The sequence below is a fragment of the Aulonocara stuartgranti genome, assembly GCF_965226115.1.
Source record: "Aulonocara stuartgranti genome assembly, chromosome: 9".
Lineage (NCBI taxonomy): Eukaryota > Metazoa > Chordata > Actinopteri > Cichliformes > Cichlidae > Aulonocara > Aulonocara stuartgranti.
In genome coordinates this window covers 24,924,712-24,952,408 of record NC_138960.1, presented here as the reverse complement: position 1 = coordinate 24,952,408, position 27,697 = coordinate 24,924,712, and the positions used below count along the sequence as shown (strand labels likewise).

General features: G+C 38.5%; 2 protein-coding genes across 3 annotated transcripts in view; both read left to right on the top strand.

Moving 5' to 3' along the window:
- The first annotated feature begins 763 nt into the window (after positions 1-763).
- The window catches only part of vipr1b (vasoactive intestinal peptide receptor 1b), a 52,624-nt gene continuing 25,690 nt past the window's right edge, over positions 764-27,697 (top strand). The window contains exons 1-4 of one of the 2 annotated variants that reach the window (XM_082546076.1): positions 764-1,031; positions 11,124-11,214; positions 13,551-13,661; positions 17,015-17,065. In XM_082546076.1, the coding sequence (XP_082402202.1) occupies positions 981-1,031; positions 11,124-11,214; positions 13,551-13,661; positions 17,015-17,065 (304 nt within the window). In that variant the 5' untranslated portion in view covers positions 764-980. The remainder of the gene's footprint in view (positions 1,032-11,123; positions 11,215-13,550; positions 13,662-17,014; positions 17,066-27,697) is intronic. The other variant, XM_082546077.1, reaches the window with a different exon arrangement.
- On the top strand, positions 21,638-27,312 carry LOC309714024 (uncharacterized protein). Its single transcript, XM_082546078.1, has 2 exons — positions 21,638-22,431; positions 22,999-27,312. Exon 2 carries the CDS (start codon positions 26,735-26,737, stop codon positions 27,143-27,145), a length of 411 nt encoding a protein of 136 aa, XP_082402204.1. The 5' UTR covers positions 21,638-22,431; positions 22,999-26,734; the 3' UTR covers positions 27,146-27,312.

The following is a 27,697-nucleotide window of genomic DNA, read 5'->3' as shown; positions in this document are numbered from 1 at the left end:
TAAATCAACAGTGCTAGCTACACAAAGTGAAAGTCTAGCAATATTTTATTTAAAAGTTAGCAGAGTTAGCAGGTGTTGTCTGAATGCTACAGCAATACAGATGGATGGGCTCTGATAACCAAGCTAGCTTTTCTTAGCTTATAACTCAACACTTCACTGCTCCTGTCCAAACATCCAGCTGCAAAAGATGAAAGTGCTTAAACCAGGCGTCAGAACCTCTAATCTACAAACCAATGGATGTCTTCGCAGTGACTTTCTCTGTGTCGTACTGTATACAAGCATCCATCCATCCATGCTTCCTTGCAGTTAGTTTCACAGCCCCCTCTTGATATACATTTGATGGTAGTGAAATGCAAAGTAGTGACGCACTCGAAGAAGAAAACACTAAGCACGAAAACAATACGCACGACAAATATTTAGTGAGTCAGCTTGGTAAATATTTCATGTTTCTGGGAGAAACATATAAAATTGTATGTCATGTTTATTTCGGATTGTAATATTCTCAGTCTCTCCATAATCAATGTTTTGACTCTTTGAATAATGCAATCATCTATGGTTCTAACACATGCAACACAATACTTCAGAAAATCTGCAGGAAAACACCAACCCACACTTGCAGGGTTTATTCCGCAGTGTGTGTTGCCACTAGCCCCGCTGTGGAGAATCGGCGTGTTTGTCTACAAAAGCATGCATTGTGTTCACAATTAACCAGCCTGACAGACTTGTCAGCAGTCTTCAGGGACGTGACAGGCGGCGTGGAGTTGTGAATGGGAGAGGGGGCGGGTACAGGGAAGCAGACGCAGCTCTCCTGCCGGAGGAGCGCACACAGAAAAGCGCAATCCGATGGAGCGTAGGCGGTTTACCTCACACACCTAAACACGCGTAAACATACGCACTCACTTCTCCTCAAACACCTAAACCAGTCTCCAAAGGAGGTTGTTTTTTTTACCCAAAGAGAATAAAAAAAATCTAAGGACAGGATGGATTCTGCACAGCTGCTCCTTCTGGTGTTGTGCGGATACCTGCCAAAAGTAAGTCTCTGTCTCTCTTCATACTGAAACCATTAATTTATACTTTTACTACAGGCATATTAGATTAAATCCGCTGTTGGACTCTTAAAAAACATTTTCGAGTGTGTTTAATGTAATAAAACAAAAACCCTTTTACTTCTATTTTACTTTTCCTGCTCTATGATATTTCCTGTTCATCTCCTCGTAAGACATCTGGCTTTAGAAAGATAAACTAGGCTGCTTTCACCCAGCAATATATGTGTGGTTGGGTAATTTCAGTAGCTGGCAACGTGAACAGTTGGCTTTTAAAAAAAAAACAAAAAAAAAAACCGTGAGTGTAGTAAAATAAAAAGTCCTCTAAATTCTTAAAGATCGCACATGATAGTGGTTCAGATCAGAAACCTTTGTGTGTGAAATCCACCAGCCTGGCTGCTTTTTACTTTGTTCCTCCGCCTGTTTGATTTATTGTATACAAGTGGACACCTCATACAGGGCTCCCCACTATTTTCATCCATTCTCCCAGGTGGATGAGTGGAGTAATTTACCTAGGCTCTATTTTTACTACTCTAGTAAATAGTTGTAGTCTCTCTAGGTTTATATAATTACATAGAAAGCCTTTGAGCATTGCCACCTGGCAATAAGTCACCTTTTAGTGGCACTCAGTGTTTCTGCAGGGAGTTTTTCTAAGCCTGCACTGTGAGTGATGGATGCATAGGCTTTCCCGCATCTCCTTAAAATTACACTCACTGTAGACGTAAGCAGGAGTGAGGCATGAGTCTCTGCTGGTCTGCTCGGTTGTACCTTTCGGTCCTTTTGTGAGCAACAAACCGAAGCGCCGTCAGGTTTTGCCTCATTTTTCAGAAATGTTATGTCAATTTCACTTCAGTTTTATTTTTTTTACTACACAATAGCACCGGTTCACAACAGTCAATATTTGAGAATATTTGGAATGTGAAGAGGGCTCTCACTGCATTTCAGTAACTGAGGGCAGAGGTTTGCTCGTTATTCATCTAATCTCTGTCAGGAACCTGTAGTTTCAGCGAACTGAAGAGGCTTTTTGTTACAATTTTCAGACATGTGGGAGAGAAAAGAAATAGACAAATATCTACTAATAGTTATAATTTTGTGCTGATCTGAGTCATCTGTCCCTGAAGCACGGCTTCCTCAATGCTTTCCACAGAAGCTCTTATCAGGCAGACTACACTGTGAACATCTACTGTATTTGCCTGTGTGAGAATTTCTCCCCGCTCACCTCTCATGACTCTTTGATATCAGGCTCCGCCTGACGTTTTAGCTTAGCCAGATGTGTGATTAGTTGACATACTTTATTGGCTCATATGCCGTATATTTGTCTCTTTTTTTCCCCCTAAGTCCTTAGATGGCTGCTTTATAATAACACACCGTGACATGTTTCATCAATATGAATATGTCCAATAAGGAGTTGTGGTGCTGAGTGAAGTGAAGAAAGTGGTTAAAAAGGGTATGTTAGTGGCTGGATGTTGCTGTTATTGATTTAACCGAATGCAGATGGGAGAAGGAGAAGAGCAGGGACAGGGATGAGAGGTGGTGGTGGGAGGTGAGGATGGGGGCAATAATGATTTCTCTTCCTTGTCTCTCTCTGAATATGAAACCAGTCGAGAAAAACCTTAAGGAACTTTTCTTCCAAATAATCACAGAAACCCATTTACGCTGTGGGGTGGTGTGGGAGGTGCAGCACAAACGTATTTTATTTCTTCAAACAGTTTCCGTTCCGATGCGTGAAAATGACTTTTCTGTTTTGGTTCAAGTGTGTAAAAAAAAAGCAAATATATTCTCTGCCTTAATATCCTTATGTGTCTGTACCAGTGGCTGAATGTAACTAAGTACATTTACTCAGGTGCTGTTTTGAATTTTATGATAATTTAAATCTCTACTCCATCTCAGAGACAAATATTAATATTATGTATTTGTCCATAAGCTTTAGTGGCATATTAAAACTATCATATTCCTCCTCTCACGTCGAGGCAAACCGCAAATCGCCAAATTTGGAGATTTTAAAATTAAATCAGGCTGAAGGATATAGTGTTCCTTTGTTGGCTGACAATTCTTTTTAAATATTAGCAGGTTATAAATGTAAAATAAAGCTAGAAAATGCAGAAAACAGGACTTTGAGATGCATAGTTCTCACAGGGCTCTGATCCTACAAACACACGGTGCAGATTAAACCGTCCGACAGTTTATGAAGTTCAAAATAGCTCAACCTTAAATTTCTGCAGCAGTAAAATTCAGCAAACGCATTAATGAATCAGTTATATTACCCCTAAAACATCATGGAAGATAGTAAAACACTTTTACTCGTGGAGTATTTCAACAGTAGTATCATATTGCTTCTTAAAGTAAGCAAGTGAAGGCACTGAATACTTCTTCCACCACGGGCTCTTAAAGTTTAGAGATGTTTCCACTCTCTCTGCAGTCACACAGTAAGTCAGCATTTCCAAACTTTGACTGCGTAAAAATAGAAATGAAAATATCTGTAGCATTATAGGATTACTTTCAAAGGATAAGCATAAAGAATGCTTCAGAAATAACGGTGTGCAAACAAAAACAGTTGTCTAAGGAAGCAGAAGGCCACAAGAATGCAGTTCAAAGCAGGCCTATATTTCTAAACGTGCATGTAATATGATCTTTTTTAAATACTAGCACGTGCAGATATTACGGTATTGTTTGGTCTCTTCATGCTGTTGGCAAACTGTAATACTTAATCACATTGAAAAAACAGGGGTTGTAAATCTTATTTATATAAATAAGTAAAAGATAAATATGAGGCCTATTGTATAAAAATTAATCCCTGCAACACTCAAAGCCTGCTCTATTATATAAATCTGGCTGTAGTCTACTATTGTGTTGTCCATTATGTAGCCTCTTATGGCAACACAGTGGCATCATAATATGTCATGTCATAGTTTTGTGCATATAAATTAGATGTTGCTGTGCTGGATGTAAAATAAAACAATGATTTTTCGGGATGTTATAGGTGCACGAACATTAAAAGTTATTCATTTGAGCCCATTGGTAGGTGGTTGCTAGGCAACAGGATTACATCATATATGTAATATTGATAAGAACCTTCTGTGGCCGGAGAGGTACCTGTGTGTCAAGTTTGGTTGTTCAGCTCCTGATTGTGTTGGAGGAGTTTGTGGACCAACAAACAAACAAACAGACAAACAGACGTTTGGCCCATTAGGATGTACATGGAGAAAACTGCGCTGTGAAAGACTGATGTGAAATATTCCAAAATTTTAGCTTTATTTATCAAAGATTGTATTTCACAAATACCGCACAATTGATGAAAGCTCACTCTGAACTGATCATAGAGCAACAAGTTGTGTTAAAGCAGAGCTGCTTTGGGTTATTGGTTACAGATATGTGGCAGCAGCTACTCCGTCAGCTAATTTTGGCACTTGTACTGGCAACTGGAAACGGCACTGCATAATTGGAACCACATAAATCCACAGCCTGATGTTTGATCATTCAGAAACAACATGATAATCACTCAAGCTCTTTGAAGACCATGCATAAGCACATTGTTCTCAGTAACTGAGAGCAATTCAAAATACTGCTCAAGTCGTGTCAGACGTGTCCTGTGCTTTTGTTTGTTTGGCTTGCACGGTGTTCAAGCCTTCGTTTTTTGTCAGATTTTTAACAACAGGCAACCATTATGTAGATGCTGCTCGTTTTTGTTTTGTTCAGTGAAGTGTAGAATTGGGAAAAACATATTAGTCCACAATGTCAGACACGAGTTTCACCTTTCATTCTTCTGTCAGCTCTTCCTCCTTTTTAGAATTTGATTGTTATCTCAAACAATGCCAGACTGGGAGCCACTTTGAATAACAACAATCACTAAATACTTCCTTGCACTGCTCACGATGAGGTCTACGCAACCAAAACTTTAAATCCTGCAGGTATTTATTCAACGTTTTCCACCCTGAGACAACGTGCATACGTGTTCTGTGTGTATATGTGCTTGTAGCTAAGTCTTTGATGAGGTCCACTTATCATCTGTACAATTTTGCGTAGTTTGGCGCTGACATTTTGATTCATTCCTCAATACAGTCATCTCCATAGGTGGCTGTCTAAGTGCTTGGTATTAGTAGGTTTCCAGTATCTCAAGCGGCAAGCACTTAGTTTTTGTCACCTCCTTTTTGAGCCCAGTTATAGATCACTGTCGCATCTCCTCCCCTCCTGTATCACTCCAGCTGTATGAATCCCTTGCTGTGAACTCTGATGACTGTTTTATCATTGGTCTACCTCTTTGTGTGCTCTGGCTCTATTCACAATATACAGGATTATGTGAACTAATAAACTACCTCCATGCAATAGAAAAAGCTTGATCCCAGCAGCCTACAGTAGAAAGCCATGCTCACATTCCACTGCTATGTCTGTTTTCTTCCCTGATGAGGGACTTTGTTTCAGTTTTTCTTCTGTTTATGCAGCATTAGTGGCTTTTGGGAAACGTCACATTCAAAATGAGTTACATTTTGCAAAAGCTGCAAGACACGAAGCAACTTTAATTATCATTGACATTTTTAAAATTGTTGGCTGTTACCCAGATCTTTTTATTATTATTATTATTGTTTTTAGAAAATGCAATTTATTCAAATAAACATAAAAAAAAGAATTTAAATGCAGATTTGTCATTGTAAAGATAATGAGAGTGTTAATGAGATTCAGGATGGCCCTGTTATACTGTGGGGAGTCAGCATGCATAATCACTAGAGTTGAAAACACAAACAGATAAAGTTTAATTATTTAAACTTATTGAGTCTCTTGCTTTAAGTCCTTTGGTTAAACCCTGCCAGTAGGGGGCAGCAGAACAAACGTGAAATACAAAATATAAGTACATTAATCTCTATAAGCAAATATTTGCATGTTAATAGAGTCTGTATGAAAGGGACACAATTTATTGTCCTGTTTTTTACATTTTATTTCGTAGTCTGATTTCTATTGACCAATCACAGTTGACAGACATCGACCCGAAGTCCTGAAACAGTGGCCATACAAAAGACACCAGACGCCAAGTAATCAGAAAACACCTGACAGTAGATTACAAGTCAAAGAAATTTAGATTTTCACACATAGTTAATTACTCGGAGGGATTTTTCTAAGACATTAGGACATAAAACTGCTTTTTGCTCTCTATTTTTGGTCCCCACGATGAAGTACCTGATAGGACAGCTGGGACTCCGGAGGTAGAGCTGGTCACTTTCTATACAGAAGGTTGGTGGCTTGATCTTCAGGTCCTCCAAAATTTCAAAGTGCCCTTGGGCAAGACACTGAATTTCACTTGACTCTTGATGGATCCATTAGACAGTGTGAGATCCATGTGACTGAAGTGCTTAAAGGCATAGAATACAGTGCTGTATGAATGGGTGAATGAATCTTTTGGTAAAAACATCTTCTGCAGACTCAGAGTAGAAAGTGTTGAAAACACGCAGTTCTTTGAATCTTTGGGCTGAAGGAAGGACAATACTCGGTGTATCAATGCTCAATCAACAATCATTTATTTCCATACAATTCAACAGTTAGAGCATTACAACGTCCGGACGGGAGAGATGCTACCAGAGGGTCAGGCACATGTCTCAAAATGGTGACGGGTTGCTCAGCTTTTTATAGTCTCTAGTGGCCCCCAGCTAGTCGTAAAAGCCAAAACATCACATTTTTTCTCTGTTACAGCGCCTAAGTTATGACCTCGGCAGTTGTTTCTCTGCTTTCTGTAAGGTGGGGGTGTGGAATGTGGTCTGTCTATCTCCCCTGTCTTTAGACACAGAGTCTCCTGCTTACAACCTTCTCTTCATGATTCAACAATTAAGCATGTCAAGAAAACAGTGTAACCCATTCCCAGCAGATCAAGGATACAGAGTGATGCACATTTATCTAATGAACTAATATGTGAATAAGTTCTGTTAACTCAAAAGTATAATGAGAACTAAACTACATACAGATCACACACTCTATTTTAAAGGGTATAATATGATCTACAACAATATCATAATTCAACTATTTTGATTACATCTATAAGGTAACATATAATAACAGAATAATATCACAAAAGGCACTCTATAAGTACCAGACAATTTACTATTTGTTTGGCTGCTAAATTCTGCAGTAGGTTAGCTGCTTAACACACTAAATAACCAATCACAAGGCAGCAACTCAAACCATTTAGGCTTGTAGGGATGCTCAGAATGACCTGCTGAGGTTCAAGCTGAGTATCAGAATGTGCAAGAAAGGTGATTTAAGTCACTTTGGCATGGTTGTTGGTGTCGGTCTGAGTATTGCAGAAACTGCTGATCTACTCGAATTCTCTCACACAACCATCTCTAGGGTTTACAGAGATCTGTACAACTATCAAACATCAAACACCCAGTTCTATGGGTGAAAATGCCAAGTTGAGGAGAATTTGAGCTGATAGGAAGGCAACAGTAACTTAAATTATCACATGTTAAAACTAAGGTATGCAGAAGAGCATATCTGAATGCACAACATGGTAAACCTTGAAGCAGATGGGCTCTGGGAACAGAAGACCACACCAAGGTCTACTCCTGTCAGCTACAAACTCAAAACAGTGGCTCAAACGGTTAGTTCGTGGTGCTAAAATTGCTCAAATCTGCAGCAACTGCATGACACTATCATGTCACTGTGAACCTAATCTCTGATGTTTCTGTCACATATTCAGTCAGCCATGAAGTAGCCCAACACAATACAAGTAAGGTATAACTAAAGTGGCCAGTGAGTGAATATTTGACGCTGGGTAATCAGACTGCTGTGGGGTTGTCCAACATTTGGCGACTACAGATGCAAATCAGCTTTAATCTGCATCTGCCAAAGTAAATATAATGTTTTTATCAGTACATTTAGTGCATTGGTGAACCCTATTACAGTGATATCATTACTACACCATTTTGCACACATTTAATAACACTATACTGATAGCAAACAAATATTCTCAATGGTGTAATGATTTTTTTTAAAGGAGCTTTTAGTGACTAATGTAACCGTCACTGTACTTGACATTATAATTGCAGTGGAGATGTTAAATCACTCGTGCACATAATAAAACTTTCTGTCACGGACTGGAGGAACTTGTAGTCTGCAATGTAAACTCACTATGAGGATAGCATTTTCCACTCAGAGAGGTTTCTGGACCCAGATCATCTCTAAAGTGCTTCATTTTTACATTGTCTTACAATCAACATCATTCTAATGAAAAACAGGGTTACTGAAAGGTCTGCCCAACATGAGAGTTAGCAGTTTTCTTTCTTTTCAAGCAGTGCTGCTACCATTTCCTGAGGATATGTTGGACTTTCTGCTGTAATCAGTCACAGGCAAAGACTCTCATCCCAAAGCTGTGTGGATTATGAGAGTGTCAGGATGACCTTCAAGAGAGCAAGCGAGGCAATGAGTAACACTCAGGGAAGGCAGTGCAGTGTAGACAGGCAAATTACAGCGAGATTTTACATGGTTCGTACCGTGCACTGAACTTCATCATTAAAATTGTTTATTTTGCTAACTTTTTAAAGGAAAGCCATCTTATTATACTTTACAATGTTTGAATTATCAATATCCAAGAAGGAAGGACTCAGTCTGGAACCATAGCCCTGGCAGAACAAAAAGCAATCCCAAGTAATTTTTTAAATGTCATTCTTCTGATTGCCGACCGTTAAACAGTTTGATCTTGGGGAATGACTGGAAGGGTAACTGGTGTACAAACTACCATGTCAAACAAAATCAAACCCACTGTGGTGATTCCACAGCATATGGGAGCAACCAGAAGTAGCTTCTTCTGACAGCTTTTCTTGTGTTTGATCAATCATTGTTTGCAGGTCAGTCACTGGGGGCATCTTTTAATTATCTTTATGTTAGGTTAGCAAAGCTGTGACAACAAAGGTGGGTTCCTAGATTCACAGACATCCTCATCAGTTATATATAGTTTTCATCAAAGTGTCAAAGGTGGGGCCGAAGGGAGACCTTTGGAACAAAATGCAACAATGGGTGGAAGCTACACAGGGGATAAAGAGGTCTCGCTAGTCCTACCACTCTGTTAAAATTGTATATATTTACTGTTGAAAACAGATTATTTCTTATCCGGTTAAATCGCTGTTAGATCTTGTGCATCAGGGCACCTGCTATTAATTACTGCTCTCCTAATGTATGGAGGCAGGAGGTCTGTGCTCGTTACCATCATTGTAACTCAGCGAATGGTCAGCTGGTCAACATCTGGTAGAAACAACCCCCCACCCCCTTACTCATTGCTGGATCCCCCTGTGCCACCCGAATCTAAAAAAAAAAATCCTGTAAGTGCTCCTGTAAGCGTTATTTATGCATGAATAAAAACAGAGTTGTGAAGTAAAGCACTCCAGCCTTCCTGATCTCATTCAAGAATAATTTACTGCTCTTCATAATATTTTAATCTAAGTCTAATATAATGAGTGGGGAGTTGTTTTTGAACTAACTCTGTTGCTGCCAGAAGCATTGAGGCTGCACTAATTTGTTGTTCCCAAAGCTGGATCCCACTTGGATTCTACTATTTGAACTTTAACTAAAAGTAAAAGTAGGTGTCGCTTAAACGTTAAACTTGAATAGATTTTTACTACTAAAAAAGGCTGATGGGGTATTGTTGTTACCCTGTCGGGCAGCTGGACAACTCGATTTCATAGATATACCTGCTAAAAATCTCAGCCGAACTCGAATCTCAGTGACCTCGACCTCAAGGTCAAGGTGAGAGGTCAGGTTTTCTGAACATTTTGTGAATGCAATAACTGTAGGCGTGTCTACTAGGACACAGGGGTAGCACTGGGGGGCTCCCTGTTGATGTTATGGTCCTGAGTGCATGTGATACTGCTTGTTTTTGATACTGCTTACTGAGTAACCTCAGTTTTAAACAGGAATATAACACTGGCAACCAGTTAGGTCAAGTCTCTGGAAAGCCGTCAATTTTCACTAATCACGCGGGTTAGTGTTCTATTTTTAATCTAGTGTGACTGTGCTTTTGTGCTTCTGTTTTTGTTTTGTGTCTCCCACCTGCCTCTGTGTTCTGCTTGTAGGTCCTCTCATCACTGTTTTATGACAGCTGATAAAGCGGGACATTAATAGCATGTGTAAATGTCACCTCATTTGGTGTTTGACCTGTGGCAGTTAAGACGAATATTGGGCTCATATCAGCGTATGATAATGTAACACTGATATATCAGTGTTCGTGCTGCGAGAGGATCCCTTGTTTAACAGATGAACCTCTGACTATCCCATGCCTCATTAAACTACTAACATGAGACGTGTCCTTTTTCATTTGTGATGGTTTGAGGTGTTTCTCTCGCCCGGGGTGCGCATTGCATCGCTGACTGCTGTTTACAGCAGCGTAATATCATTTGGGAACTCAACCCTGCACTAAGTAGGACATTTCTGGATGATTGATGAGGATCATTTGATGTTTGACAGCTCAAAGGTGGCCGGGACTCATGAAGAACCACTTATAGAGAGGATGAGTCGAACAAGCGTAAATGCATCTTTGTGCTTTAGCCCTCCTCACTGTGACCTTTGCTGCTTTGAGCGTTGCCGCTTGGTTAGCAAGGTGCACACTGAAGCTCTTCACTAGGAGTTCATGAATACGCTCTGCTTCACGCCGACTTTTCTCTCCTCATCTCCAGTGACCTTCTCAAGCTCCTCACTGCTCGTCTTACACATTTTCATTGACCCACCGGCTCTCCACTAGCAGCCGTCATCCTGCATTTTTCAGCATGTGTTGACACAGATGAACAGTCACAGCAGATTACTCAGTGGCTCCCTTCTCCTCTCCCTAATTTATTTGCACAAGAAAATCTATTTCCCTGGAAAAAAGGCTCAGTTTGAGAACATTTCTTTCTACTTAGCGTATTATTAGTCATTAGTTCAGTCTAATAAAATATAGCATGAAAAGCTGGTGACGGTGACGAGAAAATGTTTACTAATATAACTGCAAACTCATATTTTCTGGTGTTCTTGTGTGCGCCTTGCTAAATAGAAGTTCTTTCTGTTGCAGGACAATAGAGGCATTTTTTCACTCCTGAAACTTAAATGTGCTTTCTGTTTCATCCGTAGGTGCTGTCAGTGCAGATGTGCGACGTGGTGAACGAGATCCAGCTGGAGAAAGAGCGCTGTGAAAATAGCACCTCTGGGAACGTCACTTCAGGTCATTATGGAAAACATATGTAGTCTCTCCAGCTCTTTAGGGTGTGCAAAAGGCTACTTAAAGAAAAAGGGAGGCATAGTTGGTAAATATATAGTAAGGTGAGGTCAGACAGTGTGTGAATGTATATTTCAGAAATACATTTCTTCAGGACATAACAGCCACATTCAGACACGAGAGGGAAAATAACTTTCAAAATAAAACAGGAAGAGACTGAAATAGAAACATGTAACACAATGACAGACAAACAGCAGGAGACACAAACAAGGAGGCACAGCAGTAAGCCACATGCATAACAGTAGTACACTTTTATCCTGTTAAAGTAGCTAAAACTACACCAATGCCTTTTAACTCAGACACCAATTTAGATTCAAAATGTAATGTATGCTTCTCTTTTTGGCCCACTGAGATATCTGCTTGGCCGTCCTTCCTGTGACTTTAGGAACGCAGTGAAATATTGATGTTAAACGTTGTTGGCACTATCTCCATTTCCTTTCATTTTAATAAAAAATCACTACACGTGCTGTACATACGGCATGCTGCGTTAAGGTAACAGTGGAAACAGCGTTCTTTATTGCTGTAATGGCCCTTATTTTTCTACTTTCTTATCTACTTCCTCAACCAGAACATAGTTGAAGTGGCAGTCAGGGGTCACATCCTGAGTAACTGAGTTAACATGAGTGTTTGTGGGGAACCATAAGCTTACAGACTATGGCGGTGCAACATAATACATCAAGGGATCCTTCAGCAGTTCCTTGGTTTTCTTATAATATTTTGGACATTAAAACATTTTGATCGAAAGTAGATTTTAGCTTGTAGCATTAATCAAGTATAAACATTTTATTAAAGGACAATATGGTGATTGCACAATATGTCATAATGAAGCTGTTTGTTTGCTTTGCATTGCTCACGTCATCATTTCCTGGGGTTAACTCGGGTGTTGTCAAGTAAGTCATGTATTTGAAAGGTGCAGCTGAATAACACTTTCAGACTGCTAGGTTTTCACTTTTGTTTTTCAAAATTATTATTTAGAAATATGTATTTTTTATTAGATTTTATTAGATTAATAAAAAAATAATAACTAATTATAAATAAAATAATAAAAATGAATTAAGAATTTAAAATACTTAAAATAAAAACAATTAAAAATATGTTCAAAATAATAATAGATCAAAGAAAAACAATGGTGTGCTTGGTTTCAACGTAACTTTATTCTTTCATGAGTTATTTACAAGTTTCTGACCACTTATAAAATGTGTTCAATGTGCTGCCCATTGTGTTGGATTGTCAATGCAACCCTCTTCTCTCACTCTTCACACACTGACAGCAACACCGCAGGAGAAATGCCAGCACAGGCATCCAGTATCCGTAGTTTCAGGTGCTGCACATCTCGTATCTTCACATCATAGACAATTGCCTTCAGATGACCCCAAAGATAAAAGTCTAAGGGGGTCACCATTGTTTTTCTTGTGACATTACCAATAAGTTTGGTGTGTCACATGGCCCTCTTCCTATTGAAAAAACAAAAGTTGTATCCAAGATGGCCGACTTCTAAATGGCCACCATGGTCACCACCCATCTTGAGGAGTTTGCTCCCTCACATATACTAATGTGCCACAAACAGGACTTTAATATCACCAACCATTCCCATTTTATTGCGGTGTATCCATATAAATGGCCCACCCTGTAGAGTCAGAATTTGATGTAAACAACATGAAAGCATGGGTCCATTTTACCACGTATCACCATCTCACAAAGCTCGAATCATCTTAAACTCAGTATCATTTCTTATATATGACAGTGAGTTCACTGGACTCAAACGGCATCCACAGTCACCAGATCTCAGCAAACCTGCAGCAACTGTGGATGAAAATCTCCATCTTTCCCCCCAAAATTGTTTCATCTGTAGAATAATTATTATTAAGGTAGGGGCCTAACTCCATATTAGTGTCTCTGATAAACTTTCCACTGAGACTCTCAGGCAGTCCATTATCTCAGATAAATGTCAAGCTGATTAAATATTGATTGTGACAAATCAATATGTTTAAAAATAAAAATTCATCTGTTGCTTGAAGACTGGAGGCATAGAAGATGAAACCACCATGAATGAGTTTTTCTTTAACCCATATTATGACATTTACAAAACTCTAAACCTGTAACTAAGTCCCTAAAGTGAAACTGAGTGATAACACGCAGCTGCTGCTTGCCATTAATTACTTATTCAATTTGGCTTTAGTGTTGGACATGATTTCATTTTGTCATCGTGGTGTTGGTGCTTGCACGTGTGTCTCTTACAATATGAGCGATGCCATGTTGATGTTATTATGTTCACCTGGCAGGGTGCCAAGGCATGTGGGACATCATCGCCTGCTGGCCTTCAGCTCGGGTCGGAGAGGTGGTTACAATAACCTGCCCGCCTTATTTCAGCTACTTCAGTGACCATCAGAAAGGTAAATCGATTACATTCAGTGCAAGTGCACAAAAGAAGGAATAACAGATGTTCTCTATGTGCTCTTCCGTAAAATAACAAGCTCAAGAAGAAGAAAACTAACCGTCATTTAAATGTATGTAATTTTCTTTATGAAGGAAATAACTGCTTTGTGGCCAAAAAGCCTAAAGATGCCATAGCAGGACTTCGCTCAGCAGTGCTGTCACGGGCTAACACATTTATTTATTCTTTTATAACTGTGAGTATTTTCATATTTAAAAGGTTATTTGCATACAGTTGAGCCTTTGGGTAGACACTGAAGATAAAATTTTCTCCTTGCATACAAATGGACTTTTAAAATATCAAGGACAGTCACTGGATGCCCAACAGAAAGCCTGCAGCAAACATCTCAGGGGAGATTGGATTGGATATTGATTCATGAGGCCCATAAAAAGCTTCATTTCATCATTTTTGACACGACAAATCCATAAAATATCAAAAGGTTTTGCATGTATCCATTTTATTAAAATGCAAAAAGAATTTAACCGTGTCAGCCTAAAATCAACCAAAGCACATGATTATCAACTTTAATGTTAAAACAGTCCTATTTATGTAATAGTGGAACGGGGAACACAGACAGGATAGTGGGGAGAGAGAGAGAGAGAACGGGAGGACATGCAGGTTGAATCAAAGCCAGGCCTCTAGACATGCGGCATACTGTCGTCTGCTCACCCACTGAGCTAAACTGATGCCCACTAGCACAGATTTTAAAAGTTGACTACTGTTAGTGAAGCTTACCGATTAGCTGTAGAGGTTTGGTGCTTGGAAGTGTTCAGCTGACTCAAGCTTCTGATAAGCGGAATAAAACCATAAATATCAAACATCTCAGGGGCAAGCCGATGCAAGCAATTACAAGGGTTTTAAAATGAATCCTAAGCTGTACAGGTAGCCAGTTTAACGATACCAAGGTAAGTTTAATAGGTTCATCTTTTCATTTACGAGTATCAGCATTTTGGACTAACTGCAATCGTCATAAACGTGCCTGGCACGCTCTGGCATATAAAGAACTGCAGTAATCGAGTGTGGCTGTGGTAAAATCACGGATCACATTCTGAAAGTTATTTAAAAAATAAAAGGTCTCATTTTGGCTTTCACTGAGAAAAGCTTAAAAAAATCTAATCTGCAAATCTCATTTCAGACTCTGTTCAAATTTGTCTTTTTCTACCACATTTTCCCTGATTCCTGATCACGTGCTGTGAGGGTTTTCTGAAGGAATCGATTTTGCAACTTATTAAGTTGTGCTTAATACCTCAAAGGAAGTCGTGGAGTGAAGTTTTACTGTACAGAATTTACCTGCATTCAGTTGGTTATGCAGATGTATAAATGCATAAATTCTTTTACATTTGATTGTAATTTACCACCAAGTCTATTTTATGCTGCTGGAACTGCAGGTAAAAGAGTAAAGATGAGAAAACTAAATTAAAGAATAATTAAATTTAACTTGGATGTGACCACAAATTACATTGCTTTCAACATCTCTCTCTCTCACGAGGATATGCACTCATGTATAAATATAAATATGTTGTCAGAACTATAAGGTAGCAGCTGTCAAAGAGTGACGGTTAAGAAATAAATGTCAAGCACACGAGGGTTAAAATAAATATATTACATCTCTAAATATATTACCTCTCTTGACTCATTTGCAGGATCTGTGTTGCCTTTTGCGATTATATTTTCACATCCCATTCTTTATCTGTCCCTATCACCGGTTTTTCTGATAGTGTCTTTGACAAAAATAGGCAGCCTTCAATTGGTCCATTTTGTGCAGAAGGAGAGCCAAATGACACCTTTTATGTGAGCGTGCACACAGCCTGAAGCAGAGAGAGCTGATAAGCACTGTCATAATACCCGTCATGTCTGATTGAGGTTTTAAGCTGATGTGTTGTCAACCTAATGCACAGAAAGCCTATAGCTATGCTGAGCTTGCTGCACAGTGAACTGCACTGTTAAACAACTACGTCATCGTGCTGTGTGGAAGGACATTGTTCTGATTGAAGTGTCTCCACATAATACTAGTGTTCTGTGTTGAACCTGCAATGTGTATGTATGGTGCATATAGAATTTGAAAAAGCGCTTGATGTTAACGTTAAAACTTCACTGAGGTTACTGTAGATGTAATGAATGGACAAAGCCGAGGACTAGATGTAAAGTCTGGACAGACTCGATCACAGTCTGGAAGAAAACTGCTCAGACCCCTGCTTAACCTTTATTCTGGATGACGTACAGACACAAAGTGTTATGTGACAGCTGTGTGCAGACTCCGGAGACAGAAAGTAACTCAAAACAGCTTTAATGCTGAACTCAAAAGGGTAACAAAAACTAAGAATACAAAATACACCTACACAGACTAAACACACAGCAAGATAAAGGCAGATCGCAACAATGACAAACTGAAACACAGGGCTTAAATACACAAAGGGAGCAATCAGGGAATGGACAACAGGAGGGAAACACAGTTGGGGCAAATCAGGACTAACGAGACAAAGAAGCGTAATCTGAACACACTGAGATAAGACAGAGACCTTCAAAGTAAAACAGGAAACACATAACACAGACTGAACAAAAGACACACACTCACATGCAGGCAGAGGGAACAGAGACGTGTGACCAGGGCAGACACAGACACTGACTGGACACGGGGATATAGCGGACAGGGGAGACAGCAACTAAGGATTTCACAGAGACAAACCATAAGACATGACTCTAACAAAAACCCAAAGACTAGAAATGATAAATAATATAATAAACTCAAAAACCCAGGCATCCTAACACAAAGGAGAGGAAGGGGCTGCTGCTGTTTCAATGAACTAAGACAAGAAAAATAAGCAATAAAACTTTTTTAATATCATCTACAAAGTCCAAAAAGGTTATATATAAATCACACTTTTGCAATTGAGCCAAGTTTCTTTCCACCCCAGCTCCCTTCTTACAGTAAATTAACACTTTTTACTTCACCAAGAATGTTTGATCTTGTCAATGGCTCTACATAAGAAAAAAAGCTGAACGGTCATTTATCTTTTTGCAATTACATATTGCCTGTCTTGGATTTTTTTTTTTTTTTTGTTAGCTTTACTTTCTTTTTAAACTCGTGTCCTTCAGATTTACTCTCAATGCCTTTACAGCCGAAGCTTCACATCTGTGACTAAACAAAGAAATCTCTTTCTTCTTTCAGTTGAGGAAAAGAGAAAGAAGATAGATATTGTCACAGATGGTCTGCTTGAATGGACAGACTATAGTGAATCACTTCAGCGTCTGTGCTGCATTGATGTCTTTGTTTTCGAAAGAGAAACGGATGTTTTGTTTTGTGTGTTTTAGGGGTTAAAGTAGGATTTGACAGACCGGAGAAAAGAATTACGTCAAGGCCGGGTAAGGCTGTGATCAGCTGACCTGTGCTGCTCCTCACTATTCACTACTATTTTACTATTTACTGCTCTTTGTGGATTTAACTAAATTCAAAAAGATACACTCTGAAAAAAATAAATGAAATTTTCACTCTCAATATACAAAAAGCAATAATTCAGAGTAAAATGAAACAGAAATGTATAAAAGCAAAGGTTTATTTATTTGAATACCTAATCTGTAAGGAAAATGTGCTTGGTATAAACTGAACGTGTACAAATCAACATTTTACACTGTAGTTGTGTAACAAAATTAGGTGGAAATTTACATGTAACTAAACTAAATAAAGTCATCAGTTTGAGCAGAAATCTTTTCTTTTCACTCCTTATACGTTGTTGTTTTATGAGCTGTATTCTAACTCATAGACCATATAAAGCTAGTATAAAACATAAACAATGGCATAAACACCTTAAAGCTGCAATGTGTAAAATCTCAATACTAGATATAAGTAGATTGCAGATTGCAGTCGAGTGAGTTTTGTTTTGTAAGCCTCCCAGTTCAAGTGCATAATCCTAGCTAAGTTCACAGCTAAGTTCACATGAACTAAGTTCAAAGCTGTCAGTCAACGTCTGTTTACTCTGCAAGAGGCTGAAAACTTTGTGAAAGAAGTCATATATGAGTCAGTGAAGCTCTCTTCTGTTCGATAACAGCAAAACTGAAGTGAGTTGTTGAGCTGAACTTTTACTGTCAGTAAGTGCTGCTGTTAGCTGCTGTTAGCCTATGTTAGCTGCTGTTAGCCTATGTTAGCTGCTGTTAGTTAACATTAGTGAAACTGTTTTTGAAGTGGATCTAACGTCGTTGTACTGTGGAGGACCCTATTTAAGATGTATAAAAACACAAGTTCTCTTTTCCTCCGCCTTTGAGATGCTACATATTGAGCCGGTCTTTAGCTACATACATAACTAGGTTAGGCAGAACTCAAGATAGCGGGGCAACATGGTGGCATCAAACTGGTACCTTATGCACTTTTAATGGCTTGATTAATTCAGTTCAATCCAGTTTTATATATATATAATACCAAATCACAACAGCAGTTGTCTCAAGGCAATTAATTAGAAGTTCATTTCAATGTGGCAGTTTGTTGGAAGACATAATTACACAGTGTTAATGTCCGCTACCTTGATGTACCCTAGTAACAATACCCTAGATGCAGCCAGTCTAACATAGTGCATTGCTGTAAACTTTGATGCAGTACTCCAAACTAACCCACCTTTGAATAACACTGATTCAGTTGGTTTCCCAAGATATTTCACAAAAATGTAATCCAGCAATACATCACGTAGATCCAATATCTGAGTTAAAAACTCTAAAATGATTAAGGATATTACTTGCAAATATCCTTAAATTTCCAGTTCATAACTTGCAGGGAAGTCCTTACCTTTGAAAATAATCTCTCATCTTCCTCTGTTTTCCTGTCTTTCTTACATCTTTCTCCATCTATCAATGCCGCACATTAACATTTTTCTTTCTTCTCCCTGTGAAATATAGCAGCTGTAATTTAGCTCATTTTGTAACAAGTAGCACACAAACAATTTGTGTGTTTGCTGGTATTTGTTGTGCTGTTTGAAAAGTTGCATTTGACATTTTCTGCCACTTAAAAAAAAACGTTATTCCGTTTATGCACGCTTCTCTTCAGTACCACTAGCTGTCCGCTAAAGTACCACCAGAAAATGGTGAAAGCAGCGACAACATTATTTTCTCATCACTGAGCAAACGTCTCCATGCTGTCACTGGATGTAACACCAGGCACATGAAAAATCAACTCGTTTAATAGTAATATGCATTAATCTGCCTACTGGATTTAATCACTCATCAATGGAAGTGCCAGTCCACTTTAACCCCTGGTTATATGCATGCTATTGCTAGATAATTGATAAACAGAAATCAGTATTTCACGTTAACAAACGTTGGATGGATGGACTGCCTCTGACGGTTTTCATTTTTGCTACACCAAGTACATTTATGCTTTCCAGATGTTATTTCGAATAACAAAATACAAAAAATGTTTTTAATTAAAGTACCAGGAGTATATAAAATATTGTTGACAATGTTTTTATTTGTTTCCTATTTTTAAAAAAAAGGCATCTTGTATACTTTTTATTTGTATGTACTGCCAGGACTTGTGGGTAAATGTAGAGCAGTGACTTGGTAGTCAACATATGTGCAGTATTATAAACTATCATCTCTAATTAACCTTTTCAACCAATGCATTTGTTGGCTAAAGTTATCATCAAGGGTCTGGATGTGACCCTGGTTGAGCTTTACAAGCTCAGGTGTTGTACTAATTCACTAAATATTTTCTGGGGTGCCTGTAAGCTAGAAAGAATGGGCATTACAACAGGTTGGTAATACGTTTGAAGTTTAAACTAAGAGAATTGCCTGTTAAATTGTATACCTTTATGATATTAGTAAAATGACTCATTTTAATTACCATATGACTTGTGAGGAATGAACAAATGATCTTTGAGTTTCTGGGGGCCTTAGGTGCTGAGGTTGTAGTGGTGTGTCGTTACAGTATATCTACTATGCTGTAAATGTTACTGTAATACACAAAATCTGTGTGTGTGTGTGTGTGTGTGTGTGTGTGTGTGTGTGTGTGTGTGTGTGTGTGTGTGTGAACTCATACATTGTCAGTAGTATATCAGATATAATGATGTTTTCATGTTACCTAGCAAACACCTAGCAATGAATTAAAATGACCCAATTGACCTAACTGCACGATAGTCTCAAGGCTCATTTCTTTATCATTTGTTTCCAATGGGTCAGACTTTCTTGTAATTTTATAAAGTGGTTTAAAGTGGTTTCAAAGTTTTTCTTTGGCTGATTTTTCACTCATTTTCAGTCCAGTCCAGCTTTCCTGACAGACATGAGATTGTATTTCTGCATCATCAAAGCAATTCCCAAAGAGGTATTAACGAAGGAAAATGAAGGAACTAACACACTGACAAAAGGTGAAGAGGAGGAAAAAGATGAGACTTTTAACAACACAAGAAAGGAAATCAGTTAAATCCCAAAAAAGGAAATATTCAATAAGAAACCAGAACCATGGCACAGTACTCCTTATCCTGCTGATGCTCATATTGGTTCTCTTTTATTACTAAATAATGGTTTTAATATTATTATATGAAAAAATATAAAAGGATGTAGTTTCCCAACCATCAACAGTAATGACTACAGCAGTTATGAAGTCATGAAATTAACTCAGTATTTCATGGGAGTGTAAAATAAACTGTCAGTGAACAGGAAGTAATATTTCATGAAAATGGAGAGAGAAGTTTAAAAAAGGAGGAGAGTCGTCCTCCTTTCCCTGCTCCTGGCGAGTTGGGTGTCAGTCACTCAGACGTCATATAGTCTTCAAAAGCATGCTGTGATTAACAGGTAATGCAATAAATTAATCTTGCTGTGATTGTTTTGATTCGTTTTGCAGTAATGAGTGAAATCAAGCAAAGCATTATCTCTCACTTGAGTTTAAACCATTCATTTGTCTCACGTGCTGTGAGAGTCTTCGAATGTAGAGGGAACGTGATGATTAATCAGGTGTTAGCACCAGCTTAAAGAGTAGTTATTAAGGTGATAGATGTGGATGCATGGTGCATGTAAATAAAATGATTTCTCTTGGTTTTTGTGGGTTAGGCAGAATGTGGTGGTTACACTTCATACTTAGGTGATGAGGAAAATACGATTGAACGACACTGATCATCTTCCCAAAAGATGATTAACTTGAAACTTTACTGAAGTCTTCAGTGAAAATTTTCCGTGACTCCCACCTTTCTCAGATCAACATAGATTGTAAATATTAGGCGATATTATGTTGCGCAGCCTACTGACAGGGATCGGGGACCTGCTACTGTGAATTTGCTTGCGTTAATCTTGTGCTGTTGAAGGTTAGTGTCAGCGTGTTGGACTGATGCGTTTGACTGTGACCCTGGGCTGTATTGAGACGGATCGTTAAACTCTAGTTTGTCAATTCAAGCATTATTACTGGCATTCAAGCTGTTTAGGTTGTGAAAAACCTGCAGCAGGTGACTGCATTTTTCTGTTTTCATTGCATTTGCATGTACAGTAAACAAGCTAGAAACATGAATAGAAAAGTTGGGCAGCACTTTATAATAATCTGTGTGTTAGATATAGGTATCATTATTAGGTATAAGACTAGTAAGGTAATAGCAAGCACTTCATCATTTAGATATCATTACTCCTCCTTATCATGCCATTTATAAATACAGATATGCTTATCCATCTGTTACTATTATACCATATACAGCTGTCAATGTTGCTACATCACTGCTTGTAATAATCATAGTCCTAATAACATATCTGTATTTATAAATGGCCTACTAAGGAGGAGTAATGCTGTATAAATGATATATAATACCTTACTAATACCTTAATCTTGCTCAATAGTGTGCTATTATTATAAAGTTCTGCAAAAAATTGACTTGTGAGTAGGGCTGGGCCATATTATATTGTTAGGCAACGATAGGAAAATGAAATATCGCGATAGAATGGGAGTAAAACGCGCATGCGCACTGCCTTTGTTTTCATACACACATGGCCGATTGTTGAGTAAAACAGATGAACCAGAATTGGTTTGTAAAAATGGTGCAACTTCCGTGATGTGGAACTGGTTTGGTGTTTGTCCGTCAGATACACAACAAAGCACATTTTTTTGCAGAACATGCAAGCGGCCGTTGTTATTGTCATATTTGTCGGACTAAGATGCTCTTAAATCTGGGAGTAATCTGGGTCCTAAACTCCGTATGCTTCAGGTCAAACAACACTGCAGCATCACTTAGAGTTAAAAACTGTCTAAATTCTTTCATCTTTAATAAAACGATCAGCATTGCTGCTTTACCAGGTGTAACTATAAAGTTTAACTTCCAGGCATCCATGAAAACAAAAGTTATTACATTTAACGGAGTTAGAAGTTAGCAGGAAGCTAGCGGAAGTTAGCTCGCTAGTTTCGCTAGTTACCTAAGCATGATATTGCATGTTCTGACTGAGAGATTTCTGAAAAAAAATCACACGTACAGCTCTGCTATCACTTCCAACATAAATGAAGACAGGAAACTAAACAGCAGTGACGTTTGTAGGGTTACTGAAGTTGGGCTAGCTGGTATATAATGATGTGCTACGTGATCGCTAGCGACACAGCTATGTTAGCATAACATAAACAGTGAAGCTGGAGGACCAACACTAACACTTTTCCACTTATAAAAGTTAACGTGAAGGTTCTTCATGGTTAGAGACAAATGCAATCGCATGGCAGGATGCTGTAAACGGACCAAACTTCAGTCAGGAGAACAACTGAGATAATCCATCCACAATACCAGGTTAGTCATTAATATACTGCAACAACATGGGAATAGAGCAGCTGCCAGAGAATTCAACATTAATGAATCAATGGTACAGAAGTGGAGGAAGCAAGAAGAATGAGTTTAATAAAGTTTGATTTATCTGACTGCTTTGTTTCGCTTAATGTGCCTTATAATCCCGTGCACCTTATGGTCCGAAACATACGTACTGCACACTGCAGTTTAATGTTGCAAAGCACCTCTTTTTAACTTCAGTGGATATTATACATGGTTATGCTCAGGATATGTCAGCCCATTTCTACTGGAAATGCCTTTTGGTTAAACTTTCAGCAAGGAATTTGCATTTGCACTGTTACATTTTTATAAAGCTTTAATGTACATAAAAACCAGCTTCTTGTTTAAGTGAAAATAAATGGAAGGTTGTCTTTTTGCGCTAGTAATGTTGTGGAGTTGTATTTTGTCTCGCATCAATTATATCGTCGGTTATATCGTTATCGCAAATTTTCAAATATATATCGTGATAAATATTTTTGGCCATATCGCCCTGCTCTACTTGTGAGTGCTAATAAATGTTTACCCCAACAGGAAACAGGAAGCTACACGATGGCTCTACAGCCTAACGGTGACGTTTCATCACCTGGGATGTCTAGCAGAGTCCCTGCACCACGTTTGTATCTACATCTTAAATAGATATGCAACTTTTATCACTCAGAAAGAAACACAATGTGCAGCTTGAACACAGTCAGTTTCATGTGCTCGCGCATGCATTTGGCACAAAACATGAAGAAGGATCTTAGAGTAGTTTCGGTAAATGAAAAGAGTTTATTTAATTTATTTATTTTAATCAACTTTATTGTAGCACTAAAGGTGTAATATAATACTGTTTTGTCAAGCTGCGGGGACACACTGGTTCACTATAAAGATAGTTTTTGCTATAATCTCGTAACACATGGATTCATATTCCCAATTGCTTCTGATTACATTTAACTGTGCCCTTAAAATCTTTAGACCCATTTTTACCATCTCATATTCAGACGTGTTCCTCCTCTGTGTAACCTCTCTGGCTTCAGTTATTGGACATGCAGCTTTTAATAGTTTGAGAAGTATATTAATTCACTGACATTCTTTACAGTTCTTTTTTATCTGCCTGTGTTGAAATGTTTGGATATTAAATTAAGCATGGCAGGTGAACAGTGAAGCACGGGATCAAATAACATTTCCTGACACAAACCTCTCAGTCGTTTCCATTCCTCGCTGAGAGCCATTTTTAAATTGGTGCTGATAGATAGCCATTACTTCTTTGCAACACCTGCAGGCTTTCTCCCTGCTCCTGGCTCTGTGACCCAGCAAGTTAATGTTACCCTGACTGATATGTGCTAATATCCAATCACTGTCAGCTCCACTGGAGCAAAATATGGCTGATGGGGCTTTTACTGTTACAAATCCATTTACACTAACTGATGTTCCTCACAGACAGACAGACAGAGAGATAGACAGATAGATTTGATTTAACCATTAACATAACATAGAGTCATAAAATGGTATGTATAAGGATGTAGCTTCTGGGTTTGAGGCCTTAAACCTACATCATCTGGTTATAAAATAATTGGTTAATTATTAGAGACAAAAAGGATGTAAAGCAGACTTTAAACAGTTTTTTAAAATTTTGTTTTTAGGATATAAATAGCGTGACAAAATAGCTCAGGGAAGACTGTAAACATCTCAAAATGTCACCGTTGTTCTTTGAGGGCTGCTTCTGTCTTATTAAGATGTTTTTAAACTCGCCTGTGGTTTGGCTTTAGGTTAAAACCTGGCCTGTTGTTCTGATTATTTGTATAATGTACACCTGTTTTATCTACACAAATGAATCAAAATATGGTAACAAATTATTAAAAACACGGGAATTATTTTATCTTCTCCACTTTTCTTGTCAGATTTTGCACTCTGTGTAGTAAAATGTGACCTCGAAATATCTTTATGTTTCATCTACACCCACTCCTGAGCGTCACAGCTAAGCAAAGAGAGACTTGAGCTTTGTGCAGTGGTTAAAAAATGTAATTTAAAACCTCTAAAGGTGAGTAATTAAAAGGTTAAAATTCCTTTATTTAACCTGTAGCAAAAGCAAAATGGAAAAACACCAGCTTCTGTTTGTCAGGGATTTAGAGACGCTTGTTTTTTTTGACTTAGCCCAACAGCTGATTTGTCTTTTCCAGTTTTAAGGCTAAGCTAAGTTGACAGGCTTTGTATTTAGCACCTAACTATTGGAAAGTGAATCAGCATCTTAAAAAAAATTTATCACTCCTTTAAATTGTGTTGAACTTGTGTGTTATTTATTTCTGGAAAACACTTCACTCCACAAACTGTGCCTTTTCTTACTTTTCTTACTCTTAAACTTTTTCACAAAGTTTCCAAACTTAGCACCTCTCTGTATATTTTCCCGGCTTGTATCCAAAAAGCAGATGTGGCTTTTTCAACGCTGCATATTTTTTGGGTGTGATGAAAGCCAATCCATCACCTTTTAAAAAGCCAGTCAAAATTCCCCTGAGCTTTTTCTGCAAGCTGATCTCTTCTTTTTTTTCCCCCCTCTGGAAGTGAAGATGCACTCATACCTGCATTAGCCCCTCAGAGAGTCAAACAGCAAATTAGAGTCCTGGGGAAATTTAACACTTCATAGATGGTAGATGGATTTTCAGCACTACATGTACAGATGCCTACGTGAAAGAGGGTGAATTCAAAGCTAAAAATCTTGGATTGGTTTAAATGGACCTGTGAGTTTAAAATCACCACAGGCAGTATTGCATGTTGGCCAAATGTTGGCAAAAGAACAACCAGTAAAAAAATTCAGTTTATTCATTTTTTACCTTAATATATATGTATTCTTTTTGTTTTGTTTTTTTTAATTTAAATAGTGTTTTCCTTAAATATGTAATATATTAGCTAGGGGTGGGCGATATATCGATAGAAACGATATAAATTTGGCCAACGATAGAGATTTTGACTATATCGCTAAAAAAACAAAAAAAAAACAAAAACAAAACTATATCGCTCTATCGCGATAGCGCATGTTGATGATGTTATCAAGCTGCGCCTGTTTTGGTCGAAAGCATTGCGGCGGCTAAAACCATTATCATCTGCAAATTATGGCGGGCGACAGTCATAGCAAAGAGATGAAGCACTTTTGAAATATGGGGAAAGCCAAAAACTGCGCTTCCTCCACTTCCGTAACATTGATTCATTAATGTTGAATTCTCTGGCAGCTGCTCTATTCCCATGTTGTTGCAGTATATTAATGACTAACCTTGTATTGTGGATGAATAATCTCAGTTGTTCTCCTGACTGAAGTTTGGTCCGTTTACAGCATCCTGCTATGCGATTGCATTTGTCCCTGACCACCAGAATCCCTCACGTTAACTTTTATCAAGTGGAAAAAAGTTGGCGTTCATCCTCCAGCTTCACTGTGCTAATGTTATGCTAACATAGCTGTGTCGCAAGCAATCACGTAGCACAACATTATATACCAGGTAGTCCAACTTCAGTAACCCTACAAACGCCACTGCTGTTTAGTTTTTGGTCTTCATTTATGTTGGTAGTGGTAGCAGAGCTGTACGTTTTAATTAGTTTCAAAAATCTCTTAGTCAGAACATGGTATGAAATGTTTAGGTGTAAACTAGCGAGCTAACTTCCTGTTAACTTCTAACTCCGTTAAATTTAATAACTTCTGTTTTCACGGATGCATGGATGTTAAACTTAATTGTTACACCTGGTAAAGCAGCATCGCTGATGATTTAATTAAAGATGAAAGAATTTAGACCGTTTTTAACTCTTAGTGTTCGTTTGACTTTGGTACCTGAAGCGGACGGAGTTTTGGACCCAGATTACTCCGCGAAGCTCCTCACTACAGCAGCCGTGATGCTCTGACAATCCATCAAGCAGTGCGGCTTACCAAAGTAGTACTAAAACATTTTTTAACAGATTTCTGCACGCCTAAATCGGTTCAAGGTCAGTAAGCACAACCAGAATTCATACATAAGGCGCACTCTCGATTTTTGAGAAAATGAAAGGATTTTAAGTGTGCTTTATAGTGTGGAAAATACATTATACAGAAGAAAAGAATATATCGTGATATATATCGTTACCGCACATGCTTCAAATTATATCGCGATATGAATTTTAGGCCATATCGCCCAGCCCTAACATTAGCATCAGTAATAATGTATATATATATATATATATATATATATATATATATATATATATATATATATATTTGTGCCGAGTATGTGCCGAGTATAATCTGGAAGTCCCGAGGTCAAAATGGGAGATGCCCCCAAGGGTGGTGGAGAATGACCGAGCTAAGATCCTGTGGGACTTCCAGATACAGACGGACAAAATGGTGGTGGCTAACCAACCGGACATAGTGGTGGTAGACAAACAGAAGAAGACGGCCGTAGTGATCGATGTAGCGGTTCCTAATGACAGCAATATCAGGAAGAAGGAACACGAGAAGCTGGAGAAATACCAAGGGCTCAGAGAAGAGCTCGAGAGGATGTGGAGGGTGAAGGTAACGGTGGTCCCCGTGGTAATCGGAGCACTAGGTGCGGTGACTCCCAAGCTAGGCGAGTGGCTCCAGCAGATCCCGGGAATAACATCGGAGATCTCTGTCCAGAAGAGCGCAGTCCTGGGAACAGCTAAGATACTGCGCAGGACCCTCAAGCTCCCAGGCCTCTGGTAGAGGACCCGAGCTTGAAGGATAAACCGCCCGCAGGGGCGTGCTGGGTGTTTGTAGTTTAGTACTTCTGAAAAATCTCACCCACACAGCAAATTCAAAAGTGTTAAATGTTTTGGTGTTAATAGTCTTCTTGCAAAAGTAGAGTTAATTTTACTCTAAGCAGAGTCACATTCTTTTACAGACTCCGCCCCCAGCACGGCTCCAATCAAAGCTGAAGTGAAGCCGTTTCAGAACATTTTGCTCTACATATTTGAGTTGTTTGCCATGCTTGGTAAGTCATTTTTTCCAAAGATTGTTTCAATTATTATTATTAGCTTTTACTTCTGTGGCTTTTTGGAGTTGAGACAAAGCTGTGTGAAAGGCATTAGCCATGTTGCTCGCTGATAGCATAATATTCTGTTTTAGCTAGCTGAAAGGTATCGTTTGCGGGCAAATACCACAGCCTTGAAAAAAAGCTTGCATGTGAATTTTCAGTCAAACTTTTGGTCAAATACACCTAAAACAATGTCTAGAATGTGAAATGTTGGTATAATGGTGCTACTTGAAGCCTGAAAA